The 22,456-nt window shown below is 39.3% G+C and overlaps 1 protein-coding gene across 6 annotated transcripts; it reads right to left on the reverse strand.

Annotated features, from left to right (window-relative positions):
• Nucleotides 1-72: 72 nt before the first annotated feature.
• trpm6 (transient receptor potential cation channel, subfamily M, member 6) lies at nucleotides 73-22,228 on the reverse strand. 6 transcript variants are annotated; one of them, XM_028034812.1, is made up of 42 exons: nucleotides 22,074-22,226; nucleotides 19,654-19,733; nucleotides 19,432-19,470; nucleotides 17,258-17,444; nucleotides 16,738-16,951; nucleotides 16,081-16,205; nucleotides 15,801-15,972; nucleotides 15,432-15,606; nucleotides 14,133-14,256; nucleotides 13,981-14,053; nucleotides 13,071-13,171; nucleotides 12,840-12,974; nucleotides 11,967-12,020; nucleotides 11,108-11,242; nucleotides 10,901-11,020; nucleotides 10,449-10,723; nucleotides 10,014-10,242; nucleotides 9,171-9,323; nucleotides 8,938-9,075; nucleotides 8,703-8,831; nucleotides 8,327-8,578; nucleotides 8,065-8,239; nucleotides 7,173-7,284; nucleotides 6,866-7,062; nucleotides 6,609-6,741; nucleotides 5,657-6,098; nucleotides 4,638-4,943; nucleotides 4,293-4,563; nucleotides 4,109-4,206; nucleotides 3,888-3,990; nucleotides 3,557-3,603; nucleotides 3,400-3,464; nucleotides 3,248-3,273; nucleotides 3,076-3,126; nucleotides 2,832-2,897; nucleotides 2,433-2,731; nucleotides 2,233-2,315; nucleotides 1,948-2,153; nucleotides 1,791-1,842; nucleotides 1,522-1,634; nucleotides 501-604; nucleotides 73-424 (listed from the first exon to the last, which is right to left on the reverse strand). In XM_028034812.1, the coding sequence occupies exons 4-42, from the start codon at nucleotides 17,423-17,425 to the stop codon at nucleotides 419-421; spliced, it is 5,727 nt and encodes a 1,908-aa protein (XP_027890613.1). In that variant the 5' UTR covers nucleotides 17,426-17,444; nucleotides 19,432-19,470; nucleotides 19,654-19,733; nucleotides 22,074-22,226; the 3' UTR covers nucleotides 73-418. The 6 variants fall into 6 exon arrangements, with proteins under 6 accessions (XP_027890613.1, XP_027890612.1, XP_027890609.1 ...); XM_028034811.1 differs by having other exon boundaries at nucleotides 501-504; nucleotides 22,001-22,226; XM_028034808.1 differs by having other exon boundaries at nucleotides 22,001-22,226.
• Nucleotides 22,229-22,456: the final 228 nt, after the last annotated feature.

A 22,456-nucleotide genomic window follows, 5' to 3' on the forward strand; every position in this document is an offset into this window, starting at 1 on the left:
ATCTCTGCCTCTTTTTTTTTAAGCTTTATGTTTGAGCTGTAAAAATTCACAGTGCAATTTTGCAAAAACAGCTTGCAATTTTTCAATTATTTATTCTTTACAAAAAAAATACAAAAAATGTCTTATATGTCATGTAGTTTTCTGTTTCTTTGCATTATATTCATATGAATTATGAATGCACAATATGAGCAAGTTTTAGTTCAAATAGTCCAATCAGAAACATCTGATGGCAGATGTAGCTCTCCCTCTCTCAAAAAAAAGACTAATATGGTTTCAGAAAAAACATCTTTGGTAGAAAAAGTGCATTTGAGTGTTATTTTATCTCAGTCAAAATGTTACATCTCGTTTTCATCGCCCTCTTCCTTCCCCGACTCCGACTCTGCCTCGCTGCTGTTCTCGCCGCTGCCTGGGCACCTCCTTAAATCTGAACAACAGAAACATCAGTTAGCGACACGCCACTCCAATAACACAGTCATTATCACAAGAAAGAGAATACTGACAGGCCTGGGAGGAAGTCCACACATCCAGCATGAATAATTTGGTTTGATTTGTTGGGAGATATCTTGGAGAGGACACAAGAAAAGGAAGAGCAAACACGACGCACCTTTGAAATATCAAAACAACTGTGTCTGAGTGTTTGCCTTTGTGTGTTTGTTTGCAGGGCTTGTTTGTTTTCGAGTGCGGTTTCTTTCCGCGCCGTTATCCTCTAGATGCCGGTATCGTGTCTACCCAGAGACATTAATTAATAGCTAATCAAAGCTAATGTCTCAGCAGCACATTGCCAGCACAAAGACATGATTAATACGTAATCAAAGGCAGCGCAGCACAACGCACAAAGCAGGGCCCACCCCCATGCCTCAAACGCTACTGTTGTTAGAGAAATAAACGAACACTCGCTGCTTAATTAGCTGGCTGCTGGTGCGCGCCGACTTCACTTGAAGTTGTCGGGGATTTCTTTCAGAGCCAACTTGGCCTCATGAGTGACGACAGAGAGGTGACATTCAAGTAGAAAAATGCAGATGTGACAGGAAGCAACACGGTGATACAAAACAACATAACTAGGGAGGAAATGTATTTTCTTAAGAATTCAAACATCACAAAATCCATATTTAGTTAATATAATGCTTTAAACTTTTTTCCCTTGATCATCATGATGTTTTTTGCCTGCTGATGTTCTCTACCAAAGCTCAGAGGCAGATTTATACTGAGATTAAATGGACCACAGTGACTTATGAATTCAATAAGGTGCGATGAATTTTATTAATGGTATAAGGTACGCCAAATATTCCAGATATTAATAATGACTTTCACTTTTGAAAATAAGTTTTCTTTAACTTAAGAGTTAGGCGTTACTTCATGTTGGTCTATCAGGTAAGATCCAAATAATATAAATTGAAGTTTGTTGTTGTAAAGTGACAACATTTAGAAAATGTTCAACACTTCTGGAAGGCTCCATATTTCTTGACTCTTACTTCCTCTTACAGCTGCTTACTGATTACAAAAATGTGTGACATTTCTGACCTTTTAGTCCCAGCCTGTGGCAGCAGAGGTTGCAGGAGTGTTTCTGCAGGAAGCCATTGATGGCAACGTCTCCAAGGTTATCGGGACCAAAGAGCACTTCACCCCTGCTACAGCTGCAAAGGGGTCAGACAGAGAGTCACAGTGTGAAGCAAAAAACTGGTTCGTCTGTCTGCCTTCAGTTCATGTCAGAGTTATGAAGCTCTCTGTAAAAAAAAAAAAAAACAGAACACCCTTCTGAAATCGCATGTTGCCATTTTGGATTTGTGTACCTTTGGTCATCTGCCATGACGACTGTCGGATCAGTCAGCTCCTCTCCCACTCCTGTCAACAACATAAATGAGAGATATGACCGGAACAAATAAAGAGGGAAGAGAAAAAATAATGCATTTGCATGTCATAAATAATCAAGAATACTAAAACGCTTACCTTGAATGTCAAGCACCAGCATTTCTCTGCGTGAATACTCGTATGTCCAGTGGGAAAATGCCAGTAGCGTGTCCTCTAATGAACAGCAGGGGGCAATCTCTTCTCCTGTGTTGTTATTGTACTTCCTGAAGTTACCGATCAAGTTTCTCTCGATAGTCAACCACTGGCCGTTAGAATGCCGAAGCACCAGGCAAACATCTAGAAATCTGGTAGAAAGGGAGCAAGGTCAGTTCATGCAGGCACATGCACTTACAGGTGGGATTCAGAGAACACACACGCACACACCTTGGTGAGTGATGCATATCTTTGGGTTTGATCTGGTTAAACACTTGCATCATCTTCTGGGCTGCTCTCTGCTGCTGGATCTCCTTCAGGATGTCAAACATGCTATATATTACAACGCTAAAGGGAACATAAGAGGTACTTTTGCTAATCTTTCAGCAATGCCTTGCTTAAATGCTCCAAAGATGGTTTTGGAAAAGTACCCTTAAACAAAGCTGCAGCGCAGTGCTCCCATGGAAGTACCTCTGCCAAGCACGGATCACCTCTGGCTTAAAGGCTTTGACCACGTATATCTGACCAGGCTGGAGCACATCCTGCTCTGCCCAGGTGCACAGCATTCTGCTGCCCTGCCGGAGACCGCCGTCCAGGGAACCCTCCTCGCTAGAGAGAGGCTTGAGCATCGCAGACTGGACCCGCGACGACCAGGAAGAGACAGAGCTGGACTCAGGTTCAGCTTTAGAGCAGACTTCCTCTAGAAAGTAGACGCTCACTTCTTCACCTCCTGTGAAAACAAAAAGTTAATGCAGTGAAAAGGTAGAAAATACAGGGGGGGAAAAACATGTAATGATACTATTTTTGTTTGTCAAAAACCAGAATTTTACCCAAAATGGAAACAGGAGTAAACGGGATGCTGTGGGCCAGTCTCATCAGATTGTTCCTCTCCATAGCTTATAACACAGAGACAGGCACTATCAAAACAACAAATAATGCAGCAATAAACGCAGAAAAAATAACCAAAATGCGTATACAACTAAAAATAAGGAAAAAAAACAAAACAAAACATAACAAAAAATATATTTTTAATTTGCCACATAAAAAAGTGTTGATATATTATTTTCATAATACCTGAAAAGTGTGGGTACTGATTGTCACTGGGCTGGAAGGAGGAACTCCTGGCTGCAGCAAGCAAAAGAAAAAAAATAAAACACTACAATGTAAATCCAACATGTACTAATAATTAAACATAAATAAACAACAACCGCACAATACATGATAAGTATGGAATAATAAGAAATACCTTCTGGAGCAAATCCGCTCTGCAAGCTACAAGAGAGATGTTAAATATATACATTTATATATAAATATATATACAGTATACATATACAGTATATATATATATATAGGGATATTCCAATTAACTCTGAAAGAAAAGCTGAAGCAGAGACTTACGAAGACCTGCGGCTCATTGATTTGGCCAAGCTGTTTCGAGCTGAATGAGTCGGACTCCACAACTCCTGAAAAACAAAAGAGCAAAAAACATCCTTCAGGTGTTTACTGATATTTCCAACAGAGACTCAATATAAACTGCAGCTTAGAGAGGATTTACCTGATGGGAAATCACCTGCTTCTGCACCAAATCAGTGGGATCAAAATCTGAAAAAATATTTATACCAAAACTCTAAAAGTAGTAAAAAATAAAGAGCAAAAATACAAATCATATTCATATATTCAAATAAATTCAAAATCTTTACACGTTAGTGGACTCTATTCACTAATTAGGCCACTTCTTCAGGCAACTGGTTCCACTGATTTTTTTATTTAAGTGTGTCAGACTTTTTATTCAGAATAAAACTTTCCAGAAGCCTGTGTCACTTCTCTTCCTGTTCACAATAATCCATTGCTTTGAGCTGGTTGTGTTGGTGAATGTAGATCCTTACTGAGCTGACTGAGGCTGGTTGAAGCTGACCAACATGTCTGTTCTCCAACAAACCTCCGCCGTTTCCTCCACAGGGCATCGGACAAGTGGGACTCCAGCGTCTCCTGTTGTCAAGAAACCGGAGAGAGAGATGGGAACAGAAAATTAGATTTATGATTAAAGCTTGTTAGGCAAACTGTTTGTTTTATCATGAAAAGAGGTAAAAATCAACAGTGTGATTACTGGATCTGGAATGCTCTCCTTTATCTTCACTGTCTTCCTGTTGTGGATTTTCCCTCTGCTGTCCAAGTCTTGCGAGAAATCTGAAGATTTTCCCCATTCTGCAGAAACAAACATATAACCTGGAGAATTCGGATGCATGACAGCGTAATAACCCGGGACATTAAAGTGGTACAAGGAGTTTTACCTTGGCTCTTGCTGCACCATAAAGACGCATCATTCCTCAGGCCTCTTCTGTCAGACAAGCACTCCTTGTCCGTCGTTTCTTCAAGAGATGGGAAAGATCCCTTCGTTGGGCTGAGAGGTCCACCAGAAAAAGCAATCTTCTCCATGCTGGATGAAAGAGACCTGCAGTACCCATCTGGACGCTCTCTGGGCACACATGCCCACCTAGTGGGCAATGGGGGTTTTCTCCAGTGGCTGGAATACCTGGACGGAAAACTTGGTTGACTTTCATCCTGAGAAAAGATGGAAGAAACATTGTCGATGTCAGTCAGACACAGTTAAACAATTACTATAGGGCCACAAATACCTCCAGGTTGGGTACATCTTCTTCTTCTAACTTCTCTTCCCTTTCAGCATCCTCTTCCCCTTCTTCAACTGAAGCTTCCTCCTGACTGGGATACAAATGTGGGTCATACGTCCAGGCTTTGCTATGTGCCGTCCCGAACGGTTTGGGTGAAATTGGAGACCCACAACGGGACGACTCAGGGGTTTCGGAGGGCGTCTTAGTCCTTCCACCGCCGAGGTTAACCTGAGAGGAGGAAACATGTGACCCACGTCCAGGGCCTCTGAACCAGTTCTCACTGGGATCTTCAACAGGCACAGACTTGGAGTCCTGTGGAAAATGTGTTTGTTTAAATTATACTTTACATATCATTTAGTATGGGAGTATTTTACTGTTTCAGAGATTAATCATTAAGACCCAGGGTCTGCAACCTTTGTATTCAAAGGAGCCATTTTGCCTCCAGTCCAGCTAAATAAAACTTGTTTAAGACGGCAAATATTACAAGATTTTTTTGGGAAAAAAAACTGCTTATAATTTCTGATAAATTTCTACTATAAAAAAATCTATTCTCGCATTCAAATACATTTCTATTTTTAGGTTTAAAAACTACGAAAAACATAAAATATTTGCAATAAAGTGGCTGGATACATTTTATTCTATGAGATGTTGATCTTTGTGGAAAATGCAATAAAAAATCCCTTATTTCCTCTAAAGTTGATATATTTAAACTTATTGGGAGCTCTTGAAATCCAGAGTTAAAAGTTTTGATTGGGCACACAATCATGGCCTATGAAACCAATTTTGTTTCTGAAAAAGCACAGTTTACAAACTAATGACAAAAAGAAAGACCTAAAAATATTACCGGTTGTTCTGTAGTCTTTCTTTTGTGGATATTGAGTGCAATTATTCTATCAAATAAAGTTTAAAAATGTTAAAATCTTTATTTGGCTATTAAGAACTGTGGAAGGTGAAAAGAGCAACAGGTTGCAGACCCCTTCTTTAGACAAACTAATTTTATCCGAGATCGTGATGTAGCCACCCACCTCTTTAGCCGTTTCCTCTCCTGCCTCAGGCAGTCCCTTTTTTCCTGCTCTGGTTTCTCTCACCCCGACGTGGCGCTCCTGCGACGCTCGTCGACTTCCCTCAACAGCAGAGCCTTTTAGCAAAGAGGGCGGCGTGCTTTTGCAGGTTTTAATCTCCAGGCGACGCACATTAGAAACATCACAATCCTCTGCTCCCCTGTGAGGGAGGGTCCAGCTGTGAGGGAGGATGTGACGGGTTGCCGGTAAAACGTGGCGACACTGAGCCAGGCGGGCCTCTTCCTGTTGACGGCTGTCGGAGGCAGAGAGCAGAGTGAGGGTGTCCACAGCCAGCACAGAGAGGTCCTGAAGCTGACCGAGCTGACCGTCCAGCTCCGACAGGCTGTCCTGAATGACGTTGACCTTCTCTGAGACCTCCCCCACCATCCCACACATCTCATCAGCTCTAGTGGCACAACAAGGACAAATGTTGATAGTTAGTAACAAGGTAATAATGTTTGTGGCATGACTTGACTACTACTTTTAAAATTAAATACCAACTTTCAGCAGTTGGAGTAGAGGGACTTGTTTTTTCCCCCACAGGGTTTCTGCAGTTTCCACAAACTCAAATTTAAGACTTTTTAAGACTATTATGAATGGAGTTTCAACCTATATATACAGAGAAATTTACAAACTTTGTCCAGTCAAGTGGCGATAAATTTGCACTTATCCATACAGACAGGCAAAAGAGCGCGCTAGCTAGCAAGGCTATATTAGCTGCTCGTCAGAGGTAGTAACCTTAAACGCCTGAAGTCACACAACACAACGAAAACGTCTGAATGCAATTTGGCAGGAGGGAAAACTCAGAGAAAAAAAATACATACATACTAACTTATTTTTTTAATGAATTTAAGACATTTTAAGGATGTGCGGATGCCGTGTTTCACACTATTAGGCAGATTAAAATCCAACAAACCTCTCAGCTGTGGCTCTGATTCTGTTTATGGGAGTGCTGTGGAGATCTTCGTTCTTCTCATGAAGGTAGAGTTCAACGCATTTCTCCTCAAACTCATACAGCCTCTTTCTATCCTCAAGGCCCAGATAGAGCTCTGATAAAAGTAAATAAAAAACAGGAGACATACCTTTTATGGTGCCAAGATGTATTTAAAAAATAACTGCAAACTTATCCCAAACTGGAGTCCCCCCAGCACTGTGTGTACTGTTGGTACTCACTGAGCCCAGAGCGCCTCTCTTCTTGCTCAGCATCTCCACTAAATCTCCTGTAGATGCTCCTGACAGCAAGAGCCACGTGACTGAGCAGGATGAGCGGCGGGGGCAGCCACGGCCTCTCCTGATAGGTCCTTATGTAGCGATACCGGTTGTACTTCCACAGTTTGTTGGATATTGAAGCCATATCAAAATAGATGTTGCTGTTAGGGACAACATAATTTTATACACTGCGTTTTTAAAACCAGTATATATATATAACTATATATATATATACATTTATGTATTTTTGCCAGTGCAACAAGGGGCTCACTTGAAAAATGCAATGAGGATGTTGACCATGATGATGTACTGGAAGAACATGTAGACAGCCTGGAGGAGCGGTGCCAGAAAAGATTCAGGAGGACAGGATTCATCACTACACGCTGTCAACACACAAACACATCGATGTTACACTGGTGGAAATCAGCATGGCGACTGAAAATATACAAAAAAACGTAAGGGAAACTTTTCATTTACTGCTGGATCAACACATATACATCAGATTTAAACAACAAATTTTTAAAATTGAACTCTGTATCAGCAAATGCTAAATCTGAACTGACTTTGATGAGTACTGGAGACTAAAACTTAAATCCTATTGTTTCTTTAGGAGTAAACAGGGTAGATAATAGGCATTAGCTGCAAAAAATGCACAAATTAACTAATGTTCTCCAAGTGAAGTAATAATTATCAAGCAAAGTAAAAGAAAGAATGATGACGTGAGGTTGACGTGCATCATCAAATCTACAGCAAAAGTACCAAGAAGGAACAAAACTCATATTTTAACCTATCTGAATAAACAAATGCCACCTTGATTTTCTAAGCCCACTGTTGAGACATGTGGGCTTAAATTCCTTAGTAAAACATGTAAGTTTTAGTAAAGAAAAACGTGCATATTTGCGCTTTAGTAAAACATGTAAGGCCACAATAAAGCCAACCATGGTTCTACAAGTAAGCCACTAGCTTGCAGTGAACTATGAGTGTAATAGTTCTTGAGTAACAGTCAAATGTGTCATCTGCTGTTCAACTAATTTAGTATCTACCTTATGTTAAGCACTCCAAGAGACCAAGTAGTCGATTTAAAATTATTTTACTCACTTTACAAAATTGGGTGTACTTTTTCTTTTTAAAATAAGTGCTAAATTTTCTAATGATCCACTTACGTTCATGTTCTCCAGCATAAACTTCCCCAAAGATCATCCAGTATGGCTGGAAGACAATATCTCGAGCTAGACTCCATGACGGATCGTGATCTGGCGACAAAATGGCCTGTCTGGATACGCCGAAGCTCAGCAGCACAATGGCCATCATCACCACAATGAAGAACATGTTACTGGTCTGGGAACACAAACAGAAAAGACAAAAAAAGCAGGTCACAAATACTACGGTATTATCCTTTAGTAGGCAGACGTGGTCTCTACTCACCATCTTAGTGATCATGGTGAGGTAAGGACCAGCATGCTGATTGACAGCCAGAAGATCCAAAACTCTGATAAACCAGAAGATGATGTCCAGAGAGTAAGCAACGTGTCCTCCAGTCCGGTAGGGGTCGGCATGGCAACGCATCGAAAGCCCAACCAGGAACAGGAGGATGGCAACAAAGTCGGATTTGTTCCAGTACTCCGAGAACCAAACCTTCAGCTTCTGCCTCAGCTTTCTAGGCTCAGACATCAAAACCTAAAAAACAAGAGTCTTTAGTACCATGACATTACCTTTCATTGTACTGTAACTATAAGTCCATACATCCAATTCACAAAAATAACTGAAATCTGCAAATGAGGAAGGATGCAGGATAACTTACCTCTCTGGTTTTCTCAACAGCAGTGGAGACGATGTAAAGAATAACCAACCACTCCTGGACACTTGGTTGGTCCTCCATCTTGACCAGGATGACGTAGGAGAAGAGCATCAGAAAACCCAAGTAGGACATCTAACATGAGACAAAACACATTCGGTTAGATTTCTTCATTGAGTGGATCAGAAACATCAAATGAGTAACAAAAAAATAAATTAAAACTAAGATGCACATAACCTACTGTGTGAAACCAGAACTTAACAACAGGAGCAGTGTAAAAATCATAGAGTCTTGTGATCCATGACAGAAACTGCGTAAACACAGTGGACAGGGTGGATTTATTGTGGAAGGGGAGGCCTCGCTCTACATCCTGTCTGTCCTGCGACATAAGACGAGAAAAAAGAGGGCAAGTGGTGAGAAGTCTGAGAGAAAACCTTATAGTCTAGTTTAAAAAGTTTTGCATTGGCATCCTACCATCTGAACGGATCCCTCAGGGACTGGCAGCGATTTCACAGACTCGAGCCCAAACAGCATTGCCTCATGGCTCTGTGGTACGTGGCACATTTCAGCCTTGCTTTTAAACTCCAGAAACAAGATGGCAGGCGGCAAGAGAAGGCTCAAAATGATCTACAACACAATGTGTGTATCACCATCACCTAGCAACTATCAGGGAACATTGTAGGGCTGACACAAATAATTAATCGATTACTGAAATAATCGTCAACTAATTTAGCACAGATTAATCATTAAGTGAAATATGGACTCAAAAAAACAATTTGCTGAAGAAAAAAAAACACACTTGGACCGGTAATTATGCTAAAACTTTACAAAATATATGTACATTTTTCATTTACGATGAAAAACAACCTTTGTTTGTAAGCAATTCTACCCAATTTGAGTTGCTGATGCAGATTATCAAGTGTTCACTAAAGAACTGCTATGTGATTTTTTTTAAATCATTTGCTTATTTGCATCGTTTAATGTATATATAGTATTGTGTAAAAGAGGCTTAAGTGGGTAAATGGAGAAACCTGTAGAATGTGCCCCTTTTTTATCTGATTAATCAATTAATTGTCAAAAATAATTGATAATTAATAGATTACTAAAGTAATCGTTAGTTGCAGCCCTAGGAAATTGTTTTCGCCAGTATTGTTTTTTTTTTTGTTGTTGTTTGTTTGGTAATAAACCTAATTCACATAGAATTAAAACAGAACTAACTGACTCAGAATGGTATTTTCCAACAATTATGAGATTCTTTTAAACATCAGAGACAGGGTGATGTATGGGGTTAAAACTATCATCAACCGTGGTGCTTACCTTCATAAAGGAGTTTTTTCTCATGTTGAGTGGGCCGGTCCAGAGATCTGTGAGCAGAGTCTGGGTGCAGGAGTGTGACACAAATGGTCTATGACACGAGGAGACAGCCAGCTGCAGACATGTGAAGTGACTCCATGCCTCCATCTCTGAGGTTAACAGTTTCATGGCCATTTGCTCGTTCTGCTGAAATGCACAATCTAACACATCCACAGCCAGCTGCCCAAACTCGCTGGTACACACAGAGAGAGGATAGACATGCAGGTTTTCTGTTAAATAAAACTTAGTCTGATTTAGAAAAAGTACAACCGAACCTAAACATCAAACACTAGAATTCAATTTCAAATAAATTTATAGCTTTGAAGGAAGGGGTAGCCATTTTAAATGTGATTCACTTTGCAGGAAGTAGTGTCTTTTCACTTCGCTCTTTACACTCACAGTGAATATGACTGGAATCGCTCAGCAACGTTGTCGTCCATGTTGCTCTGCCGTACCTCAAAGGCCATCGAGCGATAAAGCTTACAGCCCACGATGGCTCTCGCCAATGCTTCCTCCCCGTGCTGCCACAAGAACAGCGCCATCTGCTGGCGCTGCTGGAGAACAGCCCACACGAACAGGTCGTTGGAGTTGAAAGTACATGGCAGTAGGGTGGTGCGACCTAGGCCATGACTCAACACCACCTGATGGCTGCTCCCCGTCGACTCAGTTTGATCCTGGAAAGACAAAATGGATGGATGAGGGAAGCAATGGAGGACACAAAAGTCAAGGGATTCCACCAAGAATGTGTCACACAGAAACTTTAAGACTAATCGGTCTTCTAAACGGAAGCTGAACTTCTTATAAAACAAAGCATGTAATGAGATGCCAAAGGACAGAGTAGATTCACCAACTTTGCTTTTGTAGGGTTGGGCAGTTCTGAAGAAGTGAAGATCTTGGAGACTTCTGCTTTTCTTTAAGCTCATTCCTCGCCTTTGGTTAATAAAGGAATCAGAGCTGTAACGTCTACTGTCCTACAAGCAAAAAGGACATTTTGTTAACATCTCATAAAGATCTTAGATTTCTTACAAGAGGGACATAATCTAAGTTTTAATGCTCACCTTGCACTGAATGCGGCTGTAAGCAGCTCTGAAGTTTTTCCGAGTGTAGGTGCTTCGATAGGCGCCTCCAATGAGGTATTCTATCACCAGCCCCATGTCAATGAGAGACAGACGGTAACCTGTAGGGAGAGAGGTCTACCAACACAAAATGAACAGTGAATATAACTACAGAGGCCTCTCTGCAGGTAAAATATAACTGAAATAATTTATTTCAATAATTTAACTCAAAAAGTGGAACTCGCATGTTATATGGCTGAACACAAAAAGTGTACATTTTGAGCATTTACAGCCTTTTTGTTAACATTTGATGATCATGGCTTGCCGCCAAAGATTAGCTTCTGAGAAAATGTGATTATTCTATCAGGTCAAATAAAAAAGGATTTTTAAAACAACAATGTCAGCTGAAGAATACCAAAACGTCTTAATAATGTCCTACAAGCTCTTAAATGGGCTTTGTTTGACAGTGTCTTTAAACCCCTATAGCTTGTTCACACTTTCCACATAACTTTCCGATGATATAATTGCAGGCAGCAGTCTGTGAACAAGCAACTTCTTTAGCGATGACCTTTAGTGTCTTATCCTCTAGGTGAACGGTTTTCATGTCTTTCTGGTGGACAGCTGCCAAGTCAGCAGTCTTCCCCATGATTTTATGGGCCATAACGTAAGATGCCTGTATGAATTTATTTTTCTGTTTATAAATTTAATAAACTTCACAGATTTTATTAGCTGTGAGACATAATAATTTAAATAAACATTAATAAATGTTGAAAACATTTCCCCTTATGCACATATAAATCTATCTGTACAACAGAACAGTAGACGTCTATAGTTTACATGTATTAGTATGTTCGTCACTCACTTGTTTTGCATCTTCAACCAGGTGCTGCAAGAAGCGCTGAGTCTGACCCTGTGGCTGGAAAAATATGTTTTGTTACACTTAAGAAAGTGAGAGAAGAAAAATAAAAACCAAGAAATCCCAACCTGAAAAAAACAAAAATACTGGTAGACAGCAGCAGCTCTCTGGATATTCATGTTTCAGAAATGGACCAAGAGCTGTGAATAATTGACAGGCTATAAAACACATGAGATAAAGAGAGTGTGGAGCAAAAAACAAGTGTAAGTTGTCCACAGACAGCTTTTTCATTTGAGCATCAAAGTCAACAACTGGGAAAATCCTCTCGATACGGGTGACCACACATCACTCTGTGCAAACACTTACAGTGCACTGCTCTGATTTCAATCAAAGATGATATTTTCAAATCTGTGTTTTAGTCAAAGTAAAGAGATTGAATTTGTTCTGTTTGAAAAACAAACAAGGGGCTCTGGGAAAACTAAGAAAAAATATAGCAAGACAAACAGTGGAACTGTGGAGTGATGTTGTTGCTTTCAAATAAAAAAAATATTCTGACAATAGGTTTTAAAACAGGAAGTAGGATGGTCTACATAATCAAATTTCATATTTTCACCTCAAATTTGTTTCCAAACATCAAAAACAATGTAATCAAACAAAAATGATGATTATTAAAATAATTTTAGCACATTCTGCTTTGCAAATATAGCCTTAGTTGGTTAATTAAGTAGAGCACAATAAATTGATGATTTTGGTATTGGCCAAAATAATTGTAAGTATGTTTTTCTTTTCTTTAATCAAGTTGCCCTATTAGGAAGACAAAACTATAAAAACAAAGGGAGTATCATTAAGATTAAAAAGGAGCAGATATAGTATAATTACTGAGTTGTAGAGCTCCTCGAGGCGATCCACGGTGAGGAAGCGGCTCATTGTCATGCCGTTGTCAATCAGGAGTTTCACAAAACTCACACGGTCCATCACCAGAGAATCCAGCATTGCTTGTTCCAAGGAACCCACCTAAACAAAGCATACGATTATAATCAAATAAATCAACAAATAAACCTGGTTAAGGTAAAATTAATGGTATAAACTCCTGTCCAGAGCTGGTCTCACCTGCCAGTGCTGACCATACACCAGGATGTCTTTCTGTGCGATATCATCCCGGTCCCAAGCCAGAGCCATACTCAGCTGCTCTGATGGACTGGCTTTGGTTCCTGTTTTCCATTCAACAAAAATGTCAAAATCCAGCAGAACACATTTCAATGTATATTTATTTCAGCAACAGACTTTTTTCCATTTTCTAGGAACGAAAAAGCCTCAATCCAACATAGATTAACATTTAAAGCTACAGGATATAACTTTTATAAAAAAATAAGTTTGTTTTTTTTACATATTTTGTTAAAACAAGTAATCAGAGCCAGAAGGAGGATCACCCTTGTGTATGCTGTACTCACACTCTCCCCCTTATTCACTGTTATGCTTCCGCATATTTGTGCCAGTAGAGCCTGTCATAAATGGTCAGGCTAGTTAATATGGCCACCAATTACGGCGCATAAAGAAGAACGAGTTCTTTCTCACCGTGTTTGTTGAACAAATGTTGGTGAACATTTGTTTGTAAACATTTGTTCTAAATGTTTCATTAGAACAAATGAAACCATTTGTTGCATTTAGCAACACGTGCACAAGATTGATTGACAGAGATGAGACACTCCCCCTTACTCTGATTGGTTGTTTCTGGCTAGGAGCTATGCATTTATTCAGATGGCAATGGTAGCACAGTGAGGAGGTGGAAAAGCTTAAGTTTTTCACAGATTATCTATCTCATGCCATACTGTCACAACATAGTAACAGTTTTAACAAATCTGTAAAAAACAGATTTCTGTATAAAAGTTACATAATGTAGCTCTAAGTGAGTCAGGAACTTGAAACATACAAAGTTGCAATCTGGTCTTGTTGCTAAAACCGTGGTGACTTATTTGCAGAAGCAAGTCTGTAATAGTAATCAGAAAGAGAAAACATGTACCCTTAAGAACAGCAGTCAAAATGGCTGCATCAGTTGCCATCTGCTCGTCAGCCTCAGAGTCAAAGATGGTGATCTGTTGGTCAAAGAGACAATGATGATGCTGTTTGTGTCTTAAACCACACCAAGCCTATTTCAGTAAGAGCTCTACTCACTGATTGTCTGTGATCCATACACTGCTGGAGTAGAGTGTAAAGGTGCGCGGCTTCGGTCCTCTCAACTCCGAACACATCTCCAATCCTACCCAGGAAGTCCTCCTCAATATCAGCATCCAGCTGCCTAAAAGGCATGAGAGTGATGAGAGTCAAATTACATTGACTTGCAGAAGACAAACATAGCCAATAGAGCATACCTGTTGAGTAAAAAAAACAAACACATAAGGTCTTCAAAATGTTTAAAAGTAAAAAATATGAAAAGCCTTTGAGCTGCATTTTCAGAAGTCACCTAATTAGCCAATATAATCCATTTATTTAGTCTCAGCATAAAATCAGGTGTTCTGGGATGGCTTCAGAGAACAGTAGAAAACAAACAACATTGTGAAAAACCAAAGATCACAGAGCACTGTACAGAGAAGAAATAAAAAAATCAAAGAAGTTCATGGTAACTCTGGAGGTGCTGTAGATATCCAGAGCTCAGGTGGGAGAATATACTCACAGGAAGATTATTTGTTGTGCACTTCACAAATCAGAACATTATTAAGAGAAAGCTATGAGATGTATTGTTTATAGATTCTAACACATCATATAGACACAGCAAATGTGAAAGAAGGTGACTGTTGGCTTACAAAGAAATCAAACTTTTTCTTGAGCCAGAGTTGATGGAAAGATGGATGGAGCTAAATGCAACTTGACGTTTTTCTGTAAACACCAAGTTGTTTTACAGAAAGACTTGAAATTTGAGTGGAAATTCATCCTCAACCAAACTGACAACAATCCTAGACATATAGCCAGAGATACAGTGGCACCACTGATCTGTGACCAAACTGCTGTTCACACATACAGTGTATTATTAATTTGAGCTATTTGTTTAGGTGCAAATAGCTCAAATTTGCACCTAATGGGCAAAAATGTTGGTCTCTTGATGTGAAAAAGCATACTCTAACTGCTCTGACTTGCTCTAACTGGAGCAAAAATGGTTTCAACAAAGCATCATTTTTTCAATTATTATTTTCCTTCCACTTTACATTGCTGCGTTGTGTTGTTTTGGTCTATCAAATAAAAACCCTGTTGTCTCCCGCCAAACAGGGACAAAATGCAAAGGTTTGCTATTTTTGTAGTTGAATAAAAACAAAAAAGAGTTTGGATGTCTTACCGTTCTTTGCAAGAAAATTAATGTGGCCCGAAACCATTATCAGCTGGTAAAAGTTTGATCGATGTACCTAATAATTGGTTTAACTTTACACAAGCTAGTTCAGCTATATGGCTTCCCACTTAAAATAAACATTACCTACATACCTATCATTAGCAGTCTGCTTGTGTAAGAAGGCGAAGAGGTCTGCAGCCTTGCCCGACCCCTCAAACACAAACACCGGCACAGGGGGCGCATTGCTAACATAATCCAGAACTGTTGATACAATGGCGGCGCTCCCTTCCACCACCACACACAGCACAGGCACTCCCTGGTTCAGTCCTGTGAGAAATAATTAGTCATTATAAAAACCAAGTCAAACCACTGAACTTCAAAAGGATGAGCAAAGATGGATACAGTCTGAAATTAACAAAATTAACACTAATAAAAATGTGCTGATATATATTTTGCCAGAAAGACGATGTCCCATCGTACATATTCAACAAGCAGTGAATATGTTCATCCTCCTAACTTACGAGGATGAATCTTCAGTAGCTGGATTTGTTTCTCCAGTTTTCTCCTGAGGCCTTGCTGACAACCAGGTTTCCCCAGCGTCCCATCATCCACCAACAGAAAGTGGGAGTGGAAACCATTAAGGCAGGTCCTCTTGCTTAAAGGGTTTCCCAGTGGCTGGTAGGGTCTGAATACCTGAGCAGGTGTTGAGTTAACATCTCACAAAAAGGACAACCATCTTGCTGGTTGTCAAATATGTGCATTGTTATGTTAGAAGGAATAAAACACAGATTTAGTACTAACATCTCTGCCAATGAGGTCCAAATTGTTGTCGATCATTCCCCACGGTGTGATGCCAATCGTGTTTCTCTTCCTCAAGTCGTGGCCTCCAAATAACTTCACTGCCTCACCCACATATTTAGACACACCTGGAATGTGTACAAACAGTAGCAAATGCAGTGCCATGCAAAAATACTCATTTTCCTTTAAATGAAAATAATGCAAGATTTTCTGAGCTTTTATAAGACTGATTTCTGAAAAGTGTGCTGAGCATTTTGTCCGATTAATAAAATAACAAAAAAAAAATCATATTTGCACTATCACAAATGACTTTTTAATAAGTAAATAGGAATAAATATCGGGTCTACAAACATGTGTACATATTCCTTGTTACCTTCAATTTATTTCCTTGCAAAAGTTCAATGTTTCAGGCTCAAAGTGTACAAAGTTGGTAGAGACAATCCCATAAATGCATTATCTAAATACTGGAAGTTATAGTTACAAAGAAAAGTAAATCTAAAAGGACTGATTAAGGGACTGACTGATAAAACAATAAAACACATTGAGGTTTATGGTTATAAAATAATAAAATGTGAAAAAGTTAAAGGGTTATAATTGCTTCTGCAAAGCCCTACAGGTGTTGGTATCAATGTTTTAGAGAAAATCGACTCCTGTACTGACCTGTATTAATCCCATCAGTGAAAATCCACGCTCCTGTGCTTATGGCAGCCGTGATGAGCCCCTTACTGAAGGCCTGCTTCACCTTTGGGGGCAAAATAAAATTTTCTGACCCTCCGTGGACAGTCAGCAGTAGCTTCGGTCTCTCCATCTGCCATTCCCTCAGCATCAGCTGGAGCAGCGCCTCTGGCTTCGAGTCCACGGCCACACGAACATACTGGAAGAACATGGCACTACTCAAGACCTTGCTGCGTTTTCCAGCTGCTGCTCGCAAGGTTGTCTTGTCACTACAGCAGATAGCATCTTTGCCTCCACAAAACGCCTTAAATCTGCTTCCATCATAGCAAACCAAAGTTTACACAACCAACAACATCTAGACTTCCACCTCACTCAGACTAGAGAAAGCATCAACTTTTATAGTTAAAGCTATTCTTTGTAAAAGGAAGATTAATCATAATTTTTTAACGTAGTGTAAATTTAGTAAATGCTGGCAAAGAAATCCACAGTTAATGGATTTACAAACCTTGGCGCGACAGACCCGCGTGGCAGTGTCTTGAAAATCTATGATCCCATAGGCGTTGGTAGAAGTGGCTTTTGTGTGAGCCTCCATGGACCACTCCTCCATGCCCTGTTCTGGACTGGGATAGAGGGAAATCGGAGGAAAAGACTCCTGCCAAGAGTGCTCCCCCATCAAGCGGCCACAGCAACATCTAATCAATGAAAACAAATTATCGGATATGTCAGAGCACTTCATCATTAGATCTGACTGAGTCTGTTTGAGAAACATCTGTTCTACATTGCAAAATATCAGCTGAGCAGCTGTTTTCCTTATAAACAGATCCACCATCACCTTAGACATTCCAGTTTCATGATTTGCTTTTTTTTTTTTTTAAAGCTCAAAATCAGTACAAGAGGAATTGATTTTATCAGCTCTGGGCTAATTCGTACCACTATTTCCTACCCATGCTTTACCATTTTGTCCCAGCCTAATTACAACATAAAACATACTATTTCAGACCCATATACTTTAACCATCGCATAACATCTCCCATCTCTTAGTTAGGGGTGTATCGATTGCAGGTTTCTGGTCGATCGCAGATTACCGATCTGTAAAAAGCCTGCCGACTCCAATTTTGGCCAATACTGATTTTTTGTTTGAAATGTTCCCAAATATAGAAAAAATGTTTCTGAGCTGCCAACAGTGGGGTGACTGTTGTTAACTGCAAACATGCAGACAGCGTGAGGACAGGGGTTGATTTGTGCACCTTTGCACAAATCAACAAGATAAGATATCTACTTTATCTTGCTAAGGTAGATAAGATCAGTGGATAAGATCGGCTTCACATGCAAGTATCGGCCGATCATCGATCTCCGAAAACAAAGGAAATCTGTGCATTCCTACTCTTAGTAGTGAAGTGATGAATTGTGGAGCTAAATGACACCAAAACGCTCAAATCTCAAATACATTTAATTATCTGCAATGGACTGGCGACTGGACTGTCCAGGCTGAACTGGTGCCTGGAGATGGGCACCAATCATCCTGGCGACCTCATAAGAATAAGCATGCTAGATAATGGATGGATGGATGAATGGATGGACATTAAATCATTTAAATATTTCCTCAGTAGATTTTTATATTGCTCTATTTCTATTATGGTTCATTTCGTAAGTGAAATTACTTTCGTTCGTCATTTCCTACGGTTGGTATGAGTAATTTACAGGAGAACCGAGTCATGGCAGCTCTGATGTAACTGAATCAGTAGGTCAAGTAAGAAAAAGGCCAAAACCAAAAGTGCGAAACATTGATGAGGCATAAGGATCAGCACCCAATTAAACCCACGATTCAATAGTTTGAAATGACCTTTGTGACTGAAAGTGACTTCAATGACTCATGGTAACTTTTTTCTGGTTGACTTTATCAGTTGTTCATAAGTAAGTGATAATAGGTGATGTTTTTAGGAATTCATATCAAAAGTAAGGTTTTCTTACCATGTTTATATTATATAGGCTGCTGCTCAAAATGTTCCTTTGTGTCTTTTAGCAATTTTGGGACAGTTATGAACTGAACAAGTGCTGCGAAGAATAAAATCACACCTTATTTTCTAAGTGGTATCTGCAGAAATCTTCATTATTGCAAAGACTTTTACACATTTCTGTCCACAACCAATTTTTTATTTGTCTGTGTCTTCTACTTATGTTTTTATATATTAAAAAAGTGCCAGAAAGACAAATACTGAAACGCAAGTGTGTAACAATATGTTGCTAAAGCAACTCAAAGTAAATCATTTGCATACATTTTAAAACCCCCAGCTGACTAAGCCAGACTGCAACAAGTACTCCCCCTTTCCTGTCTCCCTCCCTTCCTCTTCACCTCCCCTTGTGTCTACATATTCCTGTTTCATTGTGTTTATTATGTTGCCAAACAATTTTTTTTGAAACGCATGCCTTCTCTCATTTTTTCACATCACCTGAACAGTTGATAGCTCACAGACTATCTGCAGTTTGGGGCATTTTGAAAATAGTGCGTCGGTGAAATGAAACATAATGTAGGAGCAGTACAAAGACAGCAAACACAGGAACAGTACAAATAAACATAGGGCAGTGAAATCTACACAAGCAAACAAGAATGCCAATGCCACATGGGCAGCCAGGTGGTAATGCACAATAAAATATTAACTAAAAATTCACAAATAATACCTGATCAGGCTTTGGCACACTTGGCATATTGGAATGCATCTGAAACAAACAGGAAATAACACATTATGAAATAATCAACATGGTTCCTGGAATAAAGAAAAGTCTGCCAAGTGTTTCTGTTCTCAGAAAGATGTTTATTTCCACCCACCAATGTTAATATTATACTACATACATTCCTCTAGGAATCATAAAAGCCATCCATGCAGCCAGTTTATAGTTTACCTGTGTTGGTCCCAAGAGGAAGGGATGAACTTTACACACTCCCTTCTGAAGAAGCTCTCCTCAATCCAAGATTTCCCCGTCTGAAATAGGAAAACATACAATTGAGATAATATAAACGACATAAAAGGTCAAGCAGATTGTCATAGTATTCTCATCTTCATAGATTAATTTATTCTGAGGAAAAACAAACATCTTCCTTTAGGGAACAAAAACCTTTTCAGTGAAGTTCATTGTAGTCAAAGCATTCTCTACAGCTGAACTCAAGCTTCAGTCCTTCACCATCAGACTTCTCTCCCACCAACAGTGAAACACCACCGAAATGTGAGCAACAACATCCTAGCTCTACACAGTTTCTCCGACAGATTCAACAATAGCCGCAAGAAGCAGAGCTGTGTTTGTAGGAAACATACAAATATCCCCTTCCTGAGATTAGGCCACATGTCTGCGGAACTGGTTTACTCCCACCAAAAACAGAGTCTGACTGTGTGAGCACTTAGCAAGGCCCTGAAGCATAGCTGGGTTTCAGAGAAAAGAGATTTTCCAATAGATAAAAAAAAACCTTAGTACAAGGGCTGCAGCCTCACAGAACACCACAAGAGAGCGAAAGACAAATTCACTGAATTACTAAGTTATTTAGAGCAAGGGGTTGTATCAATTTTAAGTTATGCTCATTTGTGACAACATAAAAACACTATATTGCTATATAATTTAGAGAGACTGTCCAGCAAAAGCAAAAAATAATAAAAAACTTTCTCAACTATCTATGCCAAATACTGCATGAACTATAGCAGTTTATCACTTCCTGTAATGTTACCTCACATGAGTAGACTTGTTATTTGGTATCCAAAATAGTTTCTAGTTTAAAGGTTTGGAAAGCTTTTAGTTTAGTGGAAAGAATTCAGGTGCTTATCTGTTACATTTACTCTGTTAGACATTTTGTATTAAATCAGCGGATGTTGGAAAAGAATCCTTTTAGTCCCAAAACAAAAGAAACAGAAATAGAAGTCAAGTCTAAATATAAGGAACATTACTGCTACTACTACTACTGTTTAATGATTTTTTTTATTATTATTATTGCATTTTAACAATATTTGTAAGCAACTGATTGTCATCATATATGCAGTTAAGTCCAAGAGTATTTTCGGATTTAATGTTTGTTCTCAATGGAGACATTTTTAATATCATGGAGTGATTACTATAAATCTAACAGAGACTCTGTGGAGAAAGTTATACATTAGAATGAAGGTGAAGAGTATGAATAATCTTGTTTTGTTTTTTACCCTAATTTAATATATTTTAAAATGTTCCAACCATAAATAGAAAGTTTATATTTGTGGGTTAATTAGTCAGGCGTAAGAGCCTAGAAATGTTTGTTCATTTTTTCTGTTTCTTTTAAATATGCACATATTTATAACAATTTGTAGTTTTTTAAAAAAAAGATCCTACTTTACAGCTACACATTACTTTGAAATTGAGGATGCTATTTTTAATAATACCATAAGCTCTAAATGTGGCTGTTTTTGCTTTTACATTTCTAACATTGTCCAAGACGTCACAATGAGCCTATCCTGCAGGAGAAGGAAATGTATAGAGCCCTCACTGAGAGGGAATGTGCAGCAACAACATGCTGCATGTTGTTATCCCTGGGAGGTGTCCTACTATCACTATATTTTCTATAGGTTCAGTGGAAACTTGGGTCATAGTGTGTCTTTTCTTGGAATCTCATAACCGTGCAGCTTTGAAACCAAAAGGTTTATAAAACCGTAGTGCAACTTGATAATGGCATTAAGAAATTACCTCAGTATGTTTACAAAATGTAAACAAAACTCCCCAGCCTGGATTTTGTCAAATATATATTTTTTACACTCAATGCATACAAATTTCTTGTTTCTTATACTTCAACAAATTTTACAAAACGTCAAGGAAAGCGTCATGGCAAAAGTTGAAGAGTTTTGCCGTCTAGCGTTGTGCACATGCGCAATATTACGCGTCTGTACGTGGTTAATTGAAAATTCTTACCCTAAAACTTACCTCCGCACCTAAAGTACATGTTATAAGAAATGTTTAAAGAGAAAATTAAACACAAAGTCCAGCAGACAGACTCTGGCTTTTCGAAGTTCCCTAAAAATTGCACTTCGCATCTCATTTGACCATGTTTTCGCTGACAAGTTCAACTAAATTAACTTGTCAGCTAATAGCTGCAGTCGTTAGCTCAGAGCTAACGACAGCTAATATAGTAAATAACCCGTATGGAACCGGTTCTGGACTCCGGTCAGAAAACACCGGTTGTAGAAACCAGAATCTCTTCGGGTGATTTACATGATTATCTTCCTCTTGCATAACTTACCATGGCTGTGCTCTGCGGGTAAAACATACATAAAATGTTTTAAGTCTAACGGAGAACTTCTTTCAAATCCCACCTCTTCATCATTACTCTGTCGTCTAGGCTTTTATCAGCCGCTGGTCCAAAGGGCAATGAGCTTTTCCAAGAAGCCTTGAGGAACTCATGACCTCCTCCTCCTTCCAACACAACCAGGACTGTTCGACCTCCGGAGCGGAGCCGCGGTCCTCCCCTTCAACCCGCAAACATGCTGCACAGCAGCAGCAGCAGCATCAGGGGCAAAGGAGGACTGGCTTTACTCACAGTGAACAGCTCTACGCCAACAAACATGTTACTCGATTGTTCAGGTGAAAGAAATTTTAATCCCTTGAATTGCCCCTGACAGAAACAGTCACAGAAAAATAGTCACTTGGGTACTGAAAATGATTTTATTTACAAGAAGAAGAAAAAAAAACTGATTAT

The sequence above is a fragment of the Xiphophorus couchianus genome, chromosome 12 (assembly GCF_001444195.1).
Source record: "Xiphophorus couchianus chromosome 12, X_couchianus-1.0, whole genome shotgun sequence".
Taxonomy (NCBI): Eukaryota; Metazoa; Chordata; class Actinopteri; order Cyprinodontiformes; family Poeciliidae; genus Xiphophorus; species Xiphophorus couchianus.

What these genes read in the sequence shown, in the direction of transcription:
- trpm6 (XM_028034808.1), bottom strand. Translation starts at nt 22,027, where the DNA reads ATGTTTTACCCGCAGAGCACAGCCATG. An exon ending in CGCGGGTCTGTCGCGCCAAG is followed by an intron (nt 16,952 to 17,257) that starts GTTTGTAAATCC and finishes ATGTTCTTCCAG; the next exon opens with TATGTTCGTGTGGCCGTGGA. An exon ending in AGCAGGTGATTTCCCATCAG is followed by an intron (nt 3,465 to 3,556) that starts GTAAATCCTCTC and finishes TTTGTTTTTCAG; the next exon opens with GAGTTGTGGAGTCCGACTCA.